At 42.7% G+C, this 18207-nt stretch overlaps 1 protein-coding gene across 1 annotated transcript in view; it reads right to left on the reverse strand.

Moving 5' to 3' along the window:
• mahj (LisH and WD40 domain-containing protein mahjong) overlaps nt 1-18207 on the reverse strand; it is a 212913-nt gene that overhangs the window by 44977 nt on the left and 149729 nt on the right. Inside the window, exon 20 of the mRNA XM_071666225.1 lies at nt 9426-9630. Within this exon, the coding sequence (XP_071522326.1) occupies nt 9426-9630 (205 nt within the window). The remainder of the gene's footprint in view (nt 1-9425; nt 9631-18207) is intronic.

Consider the following 18207-nt stretch of genomic DNA (forward strand, 5'->3'; position numbering starts at 1 on the left):
CCTTCTTCAAAGCAAACACCTGATCCACACATCCTCTACCACTTCTGACACCACACTGCTCTTCCCTAATCTGATGCTCTGTACATGCCTTCACCCTCTCAATCAATACCCTCCCATATAATTTACCAGGAATACTCAACAAACTTATACCTCTGTAATTTGAGCATTCACTTTTATCCCCTTTGCCTTTGTACAATGGCACTATGCAAGCATTCTGCCAATCCTCAGGTACCTCATCATGAGTCATACATACATTAAATAACCTTACCAACCAATCAACAATACAGTCACCCCCTTTTTTAATAAATTCCACTGCAATACCATCCAAACCCGCTGCCTTACTAGCTTTCATCTTCCGCAAAGCTTTTACTACCTCCATTCTGTTTACCAAATCATTCATGCTAACCCTCTCACTTTGCACACCACCTCGACCAAAACACCCTATATCTGCCACTCTACCATCAAACACATTCAACAAACCTTCAAAATACTCACTCCATCTCCTTCTCACATCACCACTACTTGTTATCACCTCCCCATTAGCCCCCTTCACTGAAGTTCCCATTTGTTCCCTTGTCTTATGCACTTTATTTACCTCCTTCCAAAACATCTTTTTATTCTCCCTAAAATTTAATGATACTCTCTCACCACAACTCTCATTTGCCCTCTTTTTCACCACTTGCACCTTTCTCTTGACCTCCTGCCCCTTTCTTTTATACATCTCCCAGTCATTTGCATTGTTTCCCTGCAAAAATCGTCCAAATGCCTCTCTCTTCTCTTTTACTAATAATCTTACTTCTTCATCCCACCACTCACTACCCTTTCTAATCTGCCCACCTCCCATGCTTCTCATGCCACAAGCATCTTTTGCGCAAGCTATCACTGCTTCCCTAAATACATCCCATTCCTCCCCCACTCCCCTTACGTCCTTTGTTCTCACCTTTTTCCATTCTGTACTCAGTCTCTCCTGATACTTCCTCACACAAGTCTCCTTCCCAAGCTCACTTACTCTCAACACTCTCTTCACCTCCACATTCTCTCTTCTTTTCTGAAAACCTCTACAAATCTTCACCTTCGCCTCCACAAGAAAATAATCAGACATCCCTCCAGTTGTACCTCTCAGCACATTAACATCCAAAGGTCTCTCTTTCGCGCACCTATCAATTAACACATAATCTAATAATGCTCTCTGGCCATCTCTCCTACTTACATATGTATACTTATGTATATATATATTACTTTTTTATTTTTTTGCTTTGTCGCTGTCTCCCGCGTTTGCGAGGTAGCGCAAGGAAACAGACGAAAGAAATGGCCCAACCCACCCCCATACACATGTATAAACATACATCCACACACGCAACTATACATACCTACACAGCTTTCCATGGTTTGCCCCAGACGCTTCACATGCCCTGATTCAATCCACTGACAGCACGTCAACCCCGGTATACCACATCGATCCAATTCACTCTATTCCTTGCCCTCCTTTCACCCTCCTGCATGTTCAGGCCCCGATCACACAAAATCTTTTTCACTCCATCTTTCCACCTCCAATTTGGTCTCCCACCTCTCCTCATTCCCTCCACCTCCGACACATATATCCTCTTGGTCAATCTTTCCTCACTCATTCTCTCCATGTGCCCAAACCATTTCAAAACTCCCTCTTCTGATCTCTCAACCACACTCTTTTTATTTCCACACATCTCTCTTACCCTTACGTTACTTACTCGATCAAACCACCTCACACCACACATTGTCCTCAAACATCTCATTTCCAGCACATCCATCCTCCTGCGCACAACTCTATCCATAGCCCATGCCTCACAACCATACAACATTGTTGGAACCACTATTCCTTCAAACATACCCATTTTTGCTTTCCGAGATAATGTTCTCGACTTCCACACATTCTTCAAGGCTCCCAGGATTTTCGCCCCCTCCCCCACCCTATAATCCACTTCCGCTTCCATGGTTCCATCCGCTGCCAGATCCACTCCCAGATATCTAAAACACTTTACTAGCTCCAGTTTTTCTCCACTCAAACTTACCTCCCAATTGACTTGACCCTCAACCCTACTGTACCTAATTACCTTGCTCTTATTCACATTTACTCTTAACTTTCTTCTTTCACACACTTTACCAAACTCAGTCACCAGCTTCTGCAGTTTCTCACATGAATCAGCCACCAGCGCTGTATCATCAGCAAACAACAACTGACTCACTTCCCAAGCTCTCTCATCCCCAACAGACTTCATACTTGCCCCTCTTTCCAAAACTCTTGCATTCACCTCCCTAACAACCCCATCCATAAACAAATTAAACAACCATGGAGACATCACACACCCCTGCCGCAAACCTACATTCACTGAGAACCAATCACTTTCCTCTCTTCCTACACGTACACATGCCTTACATCCTCGATAAAAACTTTTCACTGCTTCTAACAACTTGCCTCCCACACCATATATTCTTAATACCTTCCACAGAGCATCTCTATCAACTCTATCATGTGCCTTCTCCAGATCCATAAATGCTACATACAAATCCATTTGCTTTTCTAAGTATTTCTCACATACATTCTTCAAAGCAAACACCTGATCCACACATCCTCTACCACTTCTGAAACCACACTGCTCTTCCCCAATCTGATGCTCTGTACATGCCTTCACCCTCTCAATCAATACCTTCCCATATAATTTACCAGGAATACTCAACAAACTTTATATATTTTTTTATTATACTTTGTCGCTGTCTCCCGCGTTTGCGAGGTAGCGCAAGGAAACAGACGAAAGAAATGGCCCAACCCCCCCCCCATACACATGTATATACATACGTCCACACATGCAAATATACATACCTACACAGCTTTCCATGGTTTACCCCAGACGCTTCACATGCCTTGATTCAATCCACTGACAGTACGTCAACCCCGGTATACCACATCGCTCCAATTCACTCTATTCCTTGCCCTCCTTTCACCCTCCTGCATGTTCAGGCCCCGATCACACAAAATCTTTTTCACTCCATCTTTCCACCTCCAATTTGGTCTCCCTCTTCTCCTCGTTCCCTCCACCTCCGACACATATATCCTCTTGGTCAATCTTTCCTCACTCATTCTCTCCATGTGCCCAAACCACTTCAAAACACCCTCTTCTGCTCTCTCAACCACGCTCTTTTTATTTCCACACATCTCTCTTACCCTTACGCTACTCACTCGATCAAACCACCTCACACCACACATTGTCCTCAAACATCTCATTTCCAGCACATCCATCCTCCTGCGCACAACTCTATCCATAGCCCACGCCTCGCAACCATACAACATTGTTGGAACCACTATTCCTTCAAACATACCCATTTTTGCTTTCCGAGATAATGTTCTCGACTTCCACACATTCTTCAAGGCCCCCAGAATTTTCGCCCCCTCCCCCACCCTATGATCCACTTCCGCTTCCATGGTTCCATCTGCTGCCAGATCCACTCCCAGATATCTAAAACACTTCACTTCCTCCAGTTTTTCTCCATTCAAACCCACCTCCCAATTGACTTGACCCTCAACCCTACTGTACCTAATAACCTTGCTCTTATTCACATTTACTCTTAACTTTCTTCTTCCACACACTTTACCAAACTCAGTCACCAGCTTCTGCAGTTTCTTACATGAATCAGCCACCAGCGCTGTATCATCAGCGAACAACATCTGACTCACTTCCCAAGCTCTCTCATCCCCAACAGACTTCATACTTGCCCCTCTTTCCAAAACTCTTGCATTTACCTCCCTAACAACCCCATCCATAAACAAATTAAACAACCATGGAGACGTCACACACCCCTGCCGCAAACCTACATTCACTGAGAACCAATCACTTTCCTCTCTTCCTACACGTACACATGCCTTACATCCTCGATAAAAACTTTTCACTGCTTCTAACAACTTTCCTCCCACACCATATATTCTTAATACCTTCCACAGAGCATCTCTATCAACTCTATCATATGCCTTCTCCAGATCCATAAATGCTACATACAAATCCATTATACCTCTGTAATTTGAGCACTCACTCTTATCCCCTTTGCCTTTGTACAATGGCACTATGCACGCATTCCACCAATCCTCAGGCACCTCACCATGAGTCATACATACATTAAATAACCTTACCAACCAGTCAATAATACAGTCACCCCCTTTTTTAATAAATTCCACTGCAATACCATCCAAACCTGCTGCCTTGCCGGCTTTCATCTTCCGCAAAGCTTTTACTACCTCTTCTCTGTTTACCAAATCATTTTCCCTAATCCTCTCACTTTGCACACCACCTCGACCAAAACACCCTATATCTGCCACTCTATCATCAAAGACATTCAACAAACCTTCAAAAATACTCACTCCATCTCCTTCTCACATCACCACTACTTGTTATCACCTCCCCATTTGCGCCCTTCACTGAAGTTCCCATTTGCTCCCTTGTCTTACACACTTTATTTATCTCCTTCCAGAACATCTTTTTATTCTCCCTAAAATTTAATGATACTCTCTCACCCCAACTCTCATTTGCCCTCTTTTTCACCTCTTGCACCTTTCTCTTGACCTCCTGTCTCTTTCTTTTATACATCTCCCACTCAATTGCATTTTTTCCCTGCAAAAATCATCCAAATGCCTCTCTCTTCTCTTTCACTAATAATCTTACTTCTTCATCCCACCACTCACTACCCTTTCTAATCAACCCACCTCCCACTCTTCTCATGCCACAAGCATCTTTTGCGGAATCCATCACTGATTTCCTACATACATCCCATTCCTCCCCCACTCCCCTTACTTCCATTGTTCTCACCTTTTTCCATTCTGTACTCAGTCTCTCCTGGTACTTCCTCACACAAGTCTCCTTCCCAAGCTCACTTACTCTCACCACCCTCTTCACCCCAACATCCACTCTTCTTTTCTGAAAACCCATACAAATCTTCACCTTAGCCTCCACAAGATAATGATCAGACATCCCTCCAGTTACACTTCTCAGCACATTAACATCCAAAAGTCTCTCTTTCGCGTGCCTGTCAATTAACACGTAATCCAATAACGCTCTCTGGCCATCTCTCCTGCTTACATACATATACTTATGTATATCTCGCTTTTTAAACCAGGTATTCCCAATCACCAGTCCTTTTTCAGCACATAAATCTACAAGGTCTTCACCATTTCCATTTACAACACTGAACACCCCATGTATACCAATTATTCCCTCAACTGCCACATTACTCACCTTAGCATTCAAATCACCCATCACTAGCAAATAGGAACTTCGGTGAAGGGCGCAAATGGGGAGGTGATAACAAGTAGTGGTGATGTGAGAAGGAGATGGAGTGAGTATTTTGAAGGTTTGTTGAATGTGTTTGATGATAGAGTGGCAGATATAGGGTGTTTTGGTCGAGGTGGTGTGCAAAGTGAGAGGGTTAGGGAAAATGATTTGGTAAACAGAGGAGAGGTAGTAAAAGCTTTGCGGAAGATGAAAGCCGGCAAGGCAGCAGGTTTGGATGATATTGCAGTGGAATTTATTAAAATAGGGGGTGACTGTATTATTGACTGGTTGGTAAGGTTATTTAATGTAGTATGACTCATGGTGAGGTGCCTGAAGATTGGCGGAATGCGTGCATAGTGCCATTGTACAAAGGCAAAGGGGATAAGAGTGAGTGCTCAAATTACAGAGGTATAAGTTTGTATGTGAGAAATACTTAGAAAAGCAAATGGATTTGTATGTAGCATTTATGGATCTGGAGAAGGCATATGATAGAGTTGATAGAGATGCTCTGTGGAAGGTATTAAGAATATATGGTGTGGGAGGCAAGTTGTTAGAAGCAGTGAAAAGTTTTTATCGAGGATGTAAGGCATGTGTACGTGTAGGAAGAGAGGAAAGTGATTGGTTCTCAGTGAATGTAGGTTTGCGGCAGGGGTGTGTGATGTCTCCATGGTTGTTTAATTTGTTTATGGATGGGGTGGTTAGGGAGGTGAATGCAAGAGTTTTGGAAAGAGGGGCAAGTATGAAGTCTGTTGGGGATGAGAGAGCTTGGGAAGTGAGTCAGTTGTTGTTCGCTGATGATACAGCGCTGGTGGCTGATTCATGTGAGAAACTGCAGAAGCTGGTGACTGAGTTTGGTAAAGTGTGTGAAAGAAGAAAGTTAAGAGTAAATGTGAATAAGAGCAAGGTTATTAGGTACAGTAGGGTTGAGGGTCAAGTCAATTGGGAGGTGAGTTTGAATGGAGAAAAACTGGAGGAAGTGAAGTGTTTTAGATATCTGGGAGTGGATCTGGCAGCAGATGGAACCATGGAAGCGGAAGTGGATCATAGGGTGGGGGAGGGGGGCGAAAATTCTGGGAGTGTTGAAGAATGTGTGGAAGTCGAGAACATTATCTCGGAAAGCAAAAATGGATATGTTTGAAGGAATAGTGGTTCCAACAATGTTGTATGGTTGCGAGGCGTGGGCTATGGATAGAGTTGTGCGCAGGAGGATGGATGTGCTGGAAATGAGATGTTTGAGGACAATGTGTGGTGTGAGGTGGTTTGATCGAGTAAGTAATGTAAGGGTAAGAGAGATGTGTGGAAATAAAAAGAGCGTGGTTGAGAGAGCAGAAGAGGGTGTTTTGAAATGGTTCGGGCACATGGAGAGAATGTGAGGAAAGATTGACCAAGAGGCTATATGTGTCGGAGGTGGAGGGAACGAGGAGAAGAGGGAGACCAAATTGGAGGTGGAAAGATGGAGTGAAAAAGATTTTGTGTGATCGGGGCCTGAACATGCAGGAGGGTGAAAGGAGGGCAAGGAATAGAGTGAATTGGAGCGATGTGGTATACCGGGGTTGACGTGCTGTTAGTGGATTGAATCAAGGCATGTGAAGCGTCTGGGGTAAACCATGGAAAGCTGTGTAGGTATGTATATTTGCGTGTGTGGACGTATGTATATACATGTGTATGGGGGGGGGTTGGGCCACTTCTTTCGTCTGTTTCCTTGCGCTACCTCGCAAACGCGGGAGACAGCGACAAAGCAAAAAAAAAAAAAAAAAAAAAGTTTGTTGAGTATTCTTGGTAAATTATATGGGAGGGTATTGATTGAGAGGGTGAAGGCATGTACAGAGCATCAGATTGGGGAAGAGCAGTGTGGTTTCAGAAGTGGTAGAGGATGTGTGGATCAGGTGTTTGCTTTGAAGAATGTATGTGAGAAATACTTAGAAAAGCAGGATTTGTATGTAGCATTTATGGATCTGGAGAAGGCATATGATAGAGTTGATAGAGATGCTCTGTGGAAGGTATTAAGAATATATGGTGTGGGAGGCAAGTTGTTAGAAGCAGTGAAAAGTTTTTATCGAGGATGTAAGGCATGTGTATGTGAAGATAGAGAGGAAAGTGATTGGTTCTCAGTGAATGTAGGTTTGCGGCAGGGGTGTGTGATGTCTCCATGGTTGTTTAATTTGTTTATGGATGGGGTTGTTAGGGAGGTGAATGCAAGAGTTTTGGAAAGATGGGCAAGTATGAAGTCTGTTGGGGATGAGAGAGCTTGGGAAGTGAATCAGTTGTTGTTCGCTGATGATACAGCGCTGGTGGCTGATTCATGTGAGAAACTGCAGAAGCTGGTGACTGAGTTTGGTAAAGTGTGTGAAAGAAGAAAGTTAAGAGTAAATGTGAATAAGAGCAAGGTTATTAGGTACAGTAGGGTTGAGGGTCAAGTCAATTGGGAGGTAAGTTTGAATGGAGAAAAACTGGAGGAAGTAAAGTGTTTTAGATATCTGGGAGTGGATCTGGCAGCGGATGGAACCATGGAAGCGGAAGTGGATCATAGGGTGGGGGAGGGGGGCGAAGATTCTGGGAGTGTTGAAGAATGTGTGGAAGTCGAGAACATTATCTCGGAAAGCAAAAATGGGTATGTTTGAAGGAATAGTGGTTCCAACAATGTTGTATGGTTGCGAGGCGTGGGCTATGGATAGAGTTTTGCGCAGGAGGATGGATGTGCTGGAAATGAGATGTTTGAGGACAATGTGTGGTGTAAGGTGGTTTGATCGAGTAAGTAACGTAAGGGTAAGAGTTAAGAGAGATGTGTGGAAATAAAAAGAGCGTGGTTGAGAGAGCAGAAGAGGGTGTTTTGAAATGGTTTGGGCTCATGGAGAGACTGAGTGAGGAAAGATTGACGAAGAGGACACATGTGTCGGAGGTGGAGGGAACGAGGAGAAGAGGGAGACCAAATTGGATGTGGAAAGATGGAGTGAAAAAGATTTTGTGTGATCGGGGCCTGAACATGCAGGAGGGTGAAAGGAGGGCAAGGAATAGAGTGAATTGGATCGATGTGGTATACCGGGGTTGACGTGCTGTCAGTGGATTGAATCAGGACATGTGAAGCGTCTGGGGTAAACCATGGAAAGCTGTGTAGGTATGTATATTTGCGTGTGTGGACGTATGTATATACATGTGTATGGGGGTGGGTTGGGCCATTTCTTTCGTCTGTTTCCTTGCGCTACCTCGCAAAAGCGGGAGACAGCGACAAAAAAAAAAAAAAAAAAAAGAAAAAAAAAATATATATAATTGCATGAGGTCACAGTGATGCATAAACATTATACATAATGTGATGTGATATATGCATGAAGGCCACTCAAAATAGAGGACTCTTAACTGCAAGCACTAAATACATACGAAAGAAAGACTCTCCAAATACAATCCCACCTCAACACGCTCAGCATTCATTTTTTTGCAAATGCACGGGACACTTTTCATCCAAACCAATCCATAACTAAACACCAACCCTCAAGGGGAAATAAAGAGCTTACCTCCACTTTGCCATTCATTGCACTGTACCTACAAATCCCCTACCCCCAACAAACACAACAGACAAAACAAATGCACACTGAAATGACCCAACAAGATTTAAATAACTACCCTTCTAGCCTTGTCTTAAATAAAAGTCCAGTTCAGAAAATAAAAATACAAGTCCAAGGCTGTGTATTTATGCACATGCCAGATCAACTAATTCTAAACTGAAATTTTCCAAGAAAAGCTTGAAAGTGAAGAAAAAACATTTAAAAAAGGAACAGAGCCACTAACACAATATGAATGACCACAACATAATTGTCTGATGACAGTAAAGAAGGTAGATGTCTCATTTGCAATTATGATATGGACCCTGAGCATTTTTTTTTTTCAAGAGTCTTAAGAAATTGCTATTTCAACTGTATTCTTTACACAAACACTAATGAATAATGATTTACCTACCTGCAGAAAGTTCAGCTTTATCTTACTTTAAATAAAGATGAGCAGAAATAGAAATAATTCTTTTCATACCTTACATCTGTACAAAGAGTAACAAAACCTTCAATAAACATCATAGATTCTACACATATCTGTGTGTTCAATAATGACACCCCTCTTGCATACAAACTGAAAATCACTTACAGTAAACTCGCAGATAAGAAAAATATCATCATCATCTGTTGGTCTATAGATTTGTGTGGGTCGATATCTACTGTAGATAAACTTTCGATTATTAGCAGAACCTTCAAGACCAGTAAATGGTACACTGTACGATCTTTTGGTGTACCGCATTGTGAAGTTCGTGGGTGGAGCTCGAAGTGATCTAGGTTCTGGACATCTATGAGGTCTGGAATATATGAAATATATAGAACCAGACATCAAGATTCATAATAAAATCTAATTTTTTCTGCAAAACAAACATTTATCTATCTTCTTCATTATCTTCCTATTTTTCACCATACATCAAGCTTCTTTCTATTTTTACAAATCTTTATATTTTCTCAATCTCTGCATCATTTTCCAAATTGACAAGCTACATTCCGCTCCTGAATACCTAACTGCTTCTCATTCCACCTTGCTATTTCTTTCTTTGCATAAACATGTGGTGAATCTAAAATGCATAACCATTTGACCACAAATTATGACTACAGTTATAATGCAAAATTTTCCCTCACCACATAGTACGACTCATGTCCACACCTGTCAAATAACAGTCTGTCCCACACAGTCTGCCAACCCTCCTCAGCCAAAAAATATCTACAGGGTCCTGTAAGGTGCTATCCCAACATGATGGATGACTTCAACCTTGTGCATAAACACCGAATCACACAGCTGACTGTTACCACCAATGTAGGGATTCCTATGTCTTTTTTCTGATTTCTGTCTGTTTTCAGGGTTGTATATTATATTAATATTATATTTTTTATATTATACTTTGTTGCTGTCTCAACCACCTACATACACATGTATATTCATACACGCCCATGCACACACATATACATACCTATATATTTCAATGTATACATACATATACATACACAGACATATACATATATACACATGTATATATTCATACTTGCTGCCTTCATCCATTCCGTCACCACCGTGCCACACATGCAGTAACGCCCCCTGCTCCCTCCAAAAGTCTTGCATTCACTTCCCTAACTACCCCATCCATAAACAAATTAAACAACCATCATCACACACCCCTGCCACAAACCAACATTCACTGGGAACCAATCACTTTCCACTCTCTTCCTACTCGTACACTTTTCACTGCTTCTAGTAACTTACTTCCCACACCATATACTCTTAATACCTTCCATAGAGCATCTCTATCAACTCTATCATATGCCTTCTCCATATCCATAACTGCCACATACAAATCCATTTGTTTTTCTAAGTATTTCTCATATGCATTCTTCAAAGCAAACACCTGATCCACACATCCTCTACCACATCTGAAACCACATTGCTCTTCCTCAATCTCATGTTCTGTACATGCCTTCACCCTCTCAATCAATACCCTCCCATATAATTTACCAGGAATATTCAACAAACTTATACCTCTGTAATTTGAACACTCACCTTTATCCCCTTTGCCTTAGGACAATGGCACTATGCAAGCATTCTGCCAATCCTCAGGCACTTCACCATGAACCATGCATACATTGAATATCCTCACCAACCAGTCAACAACACAGTCACCCCCTTTTTTAATAAATTCCACAGCAATACCATCCTAACCCGCTGCCTTGCCAGCTTTCATCTTCTGCAAAGCTTTCACTACCTCTTCTCTGTTTACCAAACCATTCTCCCTGACCCTTTCACTTCACACACCACCCCAACCAAAACACCCTATATCTGCCACTCTATCATCAAACACATTCAACAGAGTCCATCTCCTTATCACTTCACCACAACTTGTTATTACCTCCCCATTAACCCCCTTCACCAATGTTCCCATTTGTTCTCTTGTCTTACGCTTTTTATTTACCTCCATCCAAAGCATTTTCTTATTCTCTCTAAAATTTAATGATACTCTCTCACCCCAACTCTTATTTGCCCTCTTTTTCGCCTCCTGCACCTTTCTCTTGACCTCGTGCCTCTTTCTTTTATATATCTCCCAGTCATTTGACTATTTCCCGGCAAAAATCATCCAAATGCCTCTCTCTTCTTTTTCACTAATAATCTTACTTCTTCATCCCACCACTCACTACCCTTTCTAACCTGCCCACCTCCCACCTTTCTCATGCCACAGGCATCTTTTGCCCAAGCCATCACTGCTTCCCTAAATACATCCCATTCCTCCTCTACTTCCCTTCCATCATTTGCTCTCAAATTTTCCATTCTGCACTCAATCTCTCCAGCTACTTCTTCACACAAGTCTCCTTTCCAAGCTCACATACTCTCACCACTTCTTCACCCCAACATTCTCTTTTCTTTACTGAAAACCTCTACAAATCTTCACCTTCATCTCCACAAGATAATGATCAGACATCCCTCCAGTTGCCCCTCTCAGCTCCTTAACATCCAAAAGTCTCTCTTTCACATGCTTGTCAATCAACATGTAATCCAATAACGCTCTCTGGCCATCTCTCCTACTTACATATGTTTTATTATTATTATTTTTTTTATTTTATTTTGCTTTGTCGCTGTCTCCCGCGTTTGCGAGGTAGCGCAAGGAAACAGACGAAAAAAAATGGCCCAAACCCACCCCCATACATAATCTATACACACACACGTCCACACATGCAAATATACATACCTATACATCTCAATGTACACATATATATACATACACAGACACATACATATATACCCATGCACACAATTCACACTATCTGCCCCCATTCACTCCCATCGCCACCTCGCCACACATGGAATACCCCCCCTCATGTGTGCGAGGTAGCGCCAGGAAAAGACAACAAAGGCCCCATTCGTTCACACTCAGTCTCTAGCTGCCACGCAATAATGCCCGAAACCACAGCTCCCTTTCCACATCCAGGCCCCACACAGCTTTCCATGGTTTACCCCAGATGCTTCACATGCCCTGATTCAATCCACTGACAGCACGTCAACCCCGGTATACCACATCGATCCAATTCACTCTATTCCTTGCCCTCCTTTCACCCTCCTGCATGTTCAGGCCCCAATCACACAAAATCTTTTTCACTCCATCTTTCCACCTCCAATTTGGTCTCCCACTTCTCCTCGTTCCCTCCACCTCCGACACATATATCCTCTTGGTCAATCTTTCCTCACTCATTCTCTCCATGTGCCCAAACCATTTCAAAACACCCTCTTCTGCTCTCTCAACCACGCTCTTTTTATTTCCACACATCTCTCTTACCCTTACATTACTTACTCGATCAAACCACCTCACACCAAACATTGTCCTCAAACATCTCATTTCCAACACATCCACCCTCCTGCGCACAACTCTATCCATAGCCCACGCCTCGCAACCATACAACATTGTTGGAACCACTATTCCTTCAAACATACCCATTTTTGTTTTCCGAGATAATGTTCTCGACTTCCACACATTCTTCAAGGCTCCCAGGATTTTCGCCCCCTCCCCCACCCTATGATTCACTTCCGCTTCCATGGTTCCATCCGCTGCCAGATCCACTCCCAGATATCTAAAACACTTTACTTCCTCCAGTTTTTCTCCATTCAAACTTACCTCCCAATTGACTTGACCCTCAACCCTACTGTACCTAATAACCTTGCTCTTATTCACATTTACTCTTAACTTTCTTCTTTCACACACTTTTCCAAACTCAGTCACCAGCTTCTGCAGTTTCTCACATGAATCAGCCACCAGCGCTGTATCATCAGCAAACAACAACTGACTCACTTCCCAAGCTCTCTCATCCCCAACAGACTTCATACTTGCCCCTCTTTCCAAAACTCTTGCATTCACCTCCCTAACAACCCTATCCATAAACAAATTAAACAACCATGGAGACATCACACACCCCTGCCGCAAACCTACATTCACTGAGAACCAATCACTTTCCTCTCTTCCTACACGTACACATGCCTTACATCCTCGATAAAAACTTTTCACTGCTTCTAACAACTTGCCTCCCACACCATATATTCTTAATACCTTCCACAGAGCATCTCTATCAACTCTATCATATGCGTTCTCCAGATCCATAAATGCTACATACAAATCCATTTGCTTTTCTAAGTATTTCTCACATACATTCTTCAAAGCAAACACCTGATCCACACATCCTCTACCACTTCTGAAACCACACTGCTCTTCCCCAATTTGATGCTCTGTACATGCCTTCACCCTCTCAATCAATACCCTCCCATATAATTTACCAGGAATACTCAACAAACTTATGCCTCTGTAATTTGAGCACTCACTCTTATCCCCTTTGCCTTTGTACAATGGCACTATGCACGCATTCCGCCAATCCTCAGGCACCTCACCATGAGTCATACATACATTAAATAACCTTACCAACCAGTCAACAATACAGTCACCCCCTTTTTTAATAAATTCCACTGCAATACCATCCAAACCTGCTGCCTTGCCGGCTTTCATCTTCCGCAAAGCTTTTACTACCTCTTCTCTGTTTACCAAATCATTTTCCCTAACCCTCTCACTTTGCACACCACCTCAACCAAAACACACTATATCTGCCACTCTATCATCAAACACATTCAACAAACCTTCAAAATACTCACTCCACCTCCTTCTCACATCACCACTACTTGTTATCACCTCCCCATTTGTGCACTTCACTGAAGTTCCCATTTGCTCCCTTGTCTTACACACTTTATTTACCTCCTTCCAGAACATCTTTTTATTCTCCCTAAAATTTAATGATACTCTCTCACCCCAACTCTCATTTGCCCTCTTTTTCACCTCGCACCTTTCTCTTGACCTCCTGTCTCTTTCTTTTATACATCTCCCACTCAATTGCATTTTTTTCCCTGCAAAAATCGTCCAAATGCCTCTCTCTTCTCTTTCACTAATAATCTTACTTCTTCATCCCACCACTCACTACCCTTTCTAATCAACCCACCTCCCACTCTTCTCATGCCACAAGCATCTTTTGCGCAATCCATCACTGATTTCCTAAATACATCCCATTCCTCCCCCACTCCCCTTACTTCCATTGTTCTCACCTTTTTCCATTCTGTACTCAGTCTCTCCTGGTACTTCCTCACACAAGTCTCCTTCCCAAGCTCACTTACTCTCACCACCCTCTTCACCCGAACATTCACTCTTCTTTTCTGAAAACCCATACAAATCTCCACCTTAGCCTCCACAAGATAATGATCAGACATCCCTCCAGTTGCACCTCTCAGCACATTAACATCCAAAAGTCTCTCTTTTGCGCGCCTGTCAATTAACACGTAATCCAATAACGCTCTCTGGCCATCTCTCCTACTTACATACGTATACTTATGTATATCCCGCTTTTTAAACCAGGTATTCCCAATCACCAGTCCTTTTTCAGCACATAAATCTACAAGCTCTTCACCATTTCCATTTACAACACTGAACACCCCATGTATACCAATTATTCCCTCAACTGCCACATTACTCACCTTTGCATTCAAATCACCCATCACTATGACCCGGTCTCGTGCATCAAAACCACTAACACACTCATTTAGCTGCTCCCAAAACACTTGCCTCTCATGATCTTTCTTCTCATGCCCAGGTGCATATGCACCAATAATCACCCATCTCTCTCCATCAACTTTCAGTTTTACCCATATTAATCGAGAATTTACTTTCTTACATTCTATCACCTACTCCCACAACTCTTGTTTCAGGAGTACTGCTACTCCTTCCCTTGCTCTTGTCCTCTCACTAACCCCTGACTTTACTCCCAAGACATTCCCAAACCACTCTTCCCCTTTACCCTTGAGCTTCGTTTCACTCAGAGCCAAAACATCCAGGTTCCTTTCCTCAAACATACTACCTATCTCTCCTTTTTTCACATCTTGATTACATCCACACACATTTAGACACCCCAGTCTGAGCCTTCGAGGAGGATGAGCACTCCCCGCGTGACTCCTTCTTCTGTTTCCCATTTTAGAAAGTTAAAAATACAAGGAGGGGAGGATTTCTGGCCCCCCGCTCCCGTCCCCTCTAGTCGCCTTCTTACATATGTATACTCATGTATACCTCTCTTTTTAAACCAGGTTTTGCCAATCACCAGTCCTTTTTCAGCACACAAATCTACAAGCTCTTCACCATTTCCATTTACAACACTGAACACCCCATGTACACCAATTATACCCTCAACTACTACATTATTCACCTTTGCATTCAAATCACCCATCACTATAACACGGTATATGCATCAAAGCTGCTAACACACTCACTCAGCTGCTCCCAAAACACTTGCCTCTCACGATCTTTCTTCTCATGACCAGGTGCATAGGCACCAATAATCACCCATCTCTCTCCATCCACTTTCAGTTTTACCCATATCAATCTAGAGTTTACCTTCTTACACTCTATCACATACTCCCATATTATACATAGTTGCTATTTCCCGCTCAGCGAGGTAGCGCCACGAAACAGACAAAGAATGGCTCATCCACTCACATAAACATATTATACTTTGTCGCTGTCTCCCGCGTTAGCAAGGTAGCACAAGGAAACAGATGAAAGAATGGCCCAACCCACCCACATACACATGTATATACATACACGTCCACACATGCACATATACTTACCTATACATTTCCCGTCACCATCCTGCCACACATGAAATGACAACCCCCTCCCCCCTACACTCACACACATGAGGTAGCGCCATGAAAAGACCACAAAGGCCACATTCATTCACACTTAGTCTCTAGCTGTCATGTATAATGCACCGAAACCACAACTCCCTTTCCATACCCAGGCCCCACAAAACTTTTATGATTTACCCCAGACATTTCACATGCCCTGCTTTAATCCATTGACAGCAAATTGACCCCAGTATACTATATCGTTCCAATTCCTTACAAGCCTTTCACCCTCCTGCATGTTCAGGCCCCGATCACTCAAAATCTTTTTCACTCCATCCTTCCACCTCCAATTTGGTCTCCCACTTCTCCTCGTTCCCTCCACCTCCAAGACATATATCTTCTTTGTCAATCTTTCCTCACTCATTCTCTCCATGTGACCAAACCATTTCAAAACATCCTCTTCTGCTCTCTCAACCACATTCTTTTTATTACCACACATCTCTCTTACCCCTTTCATTACTTACTCAATCAAACCACCTCACACCACATATTGTCCTCAAACATCTCATTTCCTATACATGCACCCTCCTCCTTACAACCCTATCTATAGCCCATGCCTCGCAACCATATAACATTGTTGGAACCACTATTCCTTCAAACATACCCATTTTTGCTTTCCGAGATAATGGTCTTGCCTTCCACACATTTTTCACTGCTCCCAAAACTTTCACCCCCTCCCCCACCCTATGATTCACTTCCGCTTCCATGGTTCCATCCGCTGCCAAAGCCACTCCAAGATATCTAAAACACTTCACTTCCTCCAGTTATTCTCCATTCAAACTTACCTCCCAATTGACCTGTCCCTCAACCCTTCTGTACCTAATAACCTTGCTCTTAGTCACATTCACTCTCAGCTTTCTTCTTTTACACACTTTGCCAAACTCAGTCACCAGCTTCTGCAGTTTCTCACCCGAATCATCAGCGAACAACAACTGACTCACTTCCCAAGCCCTCTCATCCACAACAGACTTCATACTTGCCCCTCTCTCCAAAACTCTTGCATTCACCTTCCTAACAACCCCATCCATAAACAAATCAAACAGCCATGGAGACATCATGCACCCTGCCGCAAACTGACATTCACTGGGAACCAATCACTTTTCTCTCTTCCTACTCAGACACATGCCTTACATCCTTGATAAAAGCTTTTCACTGCTTTTAACAACTTGCCTCTCACAGCATACACTCTTAATACCTTCCACAGAGCATCTCTATCAACTCTATCATATACCTTCTCCAAATCCATAAATGCTACATACAAATCCATTTGTTTTTCTAGGTATTTCTCCCATACATTCTTCAAAGCAAAGACCTGATCCACACACCCTCTACCACTTTTGAAACCACACTGCTCTGCCCCAATTTGACGCTCTGCACATGCCTTCACCCTCTCAATCAATACCCTCCCATATAATTTCCCAAGAATACTCAACAAACATATACTTCTGTAATTTGAACACTCACCTTTAACCCCTTTGCCTTTGTACAATGGCACTATGCATGCATTCCGCCAATCCTCAGGCACTTCACCATGAGCCATACATACACTGAATATCCTCACCAACCAGTCAACAACACAGTCACCCCCCTTTTTTAATAAATTCCACTCCAATACCATCCAAACCCGCTGCCTTGCCAGCTTTCATGTTCCACAAAGCTTTCACTACCTCTTCTCTGTTTACCAAACCATTCTCCCTGACCCTCTCACTTCGCACACCATCTCGACCAAAACACCCTATATCTGCCATTCTATCATCTAACACATTCAACAAACCTTCAAAATACCCACTCCATCTCCATCTAACATCACCACTATTTGTTATTACCTCCCCATTAGCCCTCTTCGCCAATGTTCCCATTTGTTTTCTTGTCTTATGCACTTTATTTACCTCCTTAAAAAACATCTTTTTAATCTCCTTAAAATTTAATGATACTCTCTTACCCCAACTCTCATTTGCCATCTTTTTCACCTCTTGCACCTTTCTCTTGACCTCTTGCCTCTTTGTTTTATACGTCTCCCAGTCATTTGCACTATTTCCCTGCAAAAATCGTCCAAATGCCTCTCTCTTCTCTTTCATTAATTATCTTACTTCCTCATCCCACCACTCACTACCCTTTCTAATCTGCCCACCTCCCATGC

This window comes from Panulirus ornatus, chromosome 11 (assembly GCF_036320965.1).
Source record: "Panulirus ornatus isolate Po-2019 chromosome 11, ASM3632096v1, whole genome shotgun sequence".
In the NCBI taxonomy this organism is placed as follows: Eukaryota; Metazoa; Arthropoda; class Malacostraca; order Decapoda; family Palinuridae; genus Panulirus; species Panulirus ornatus.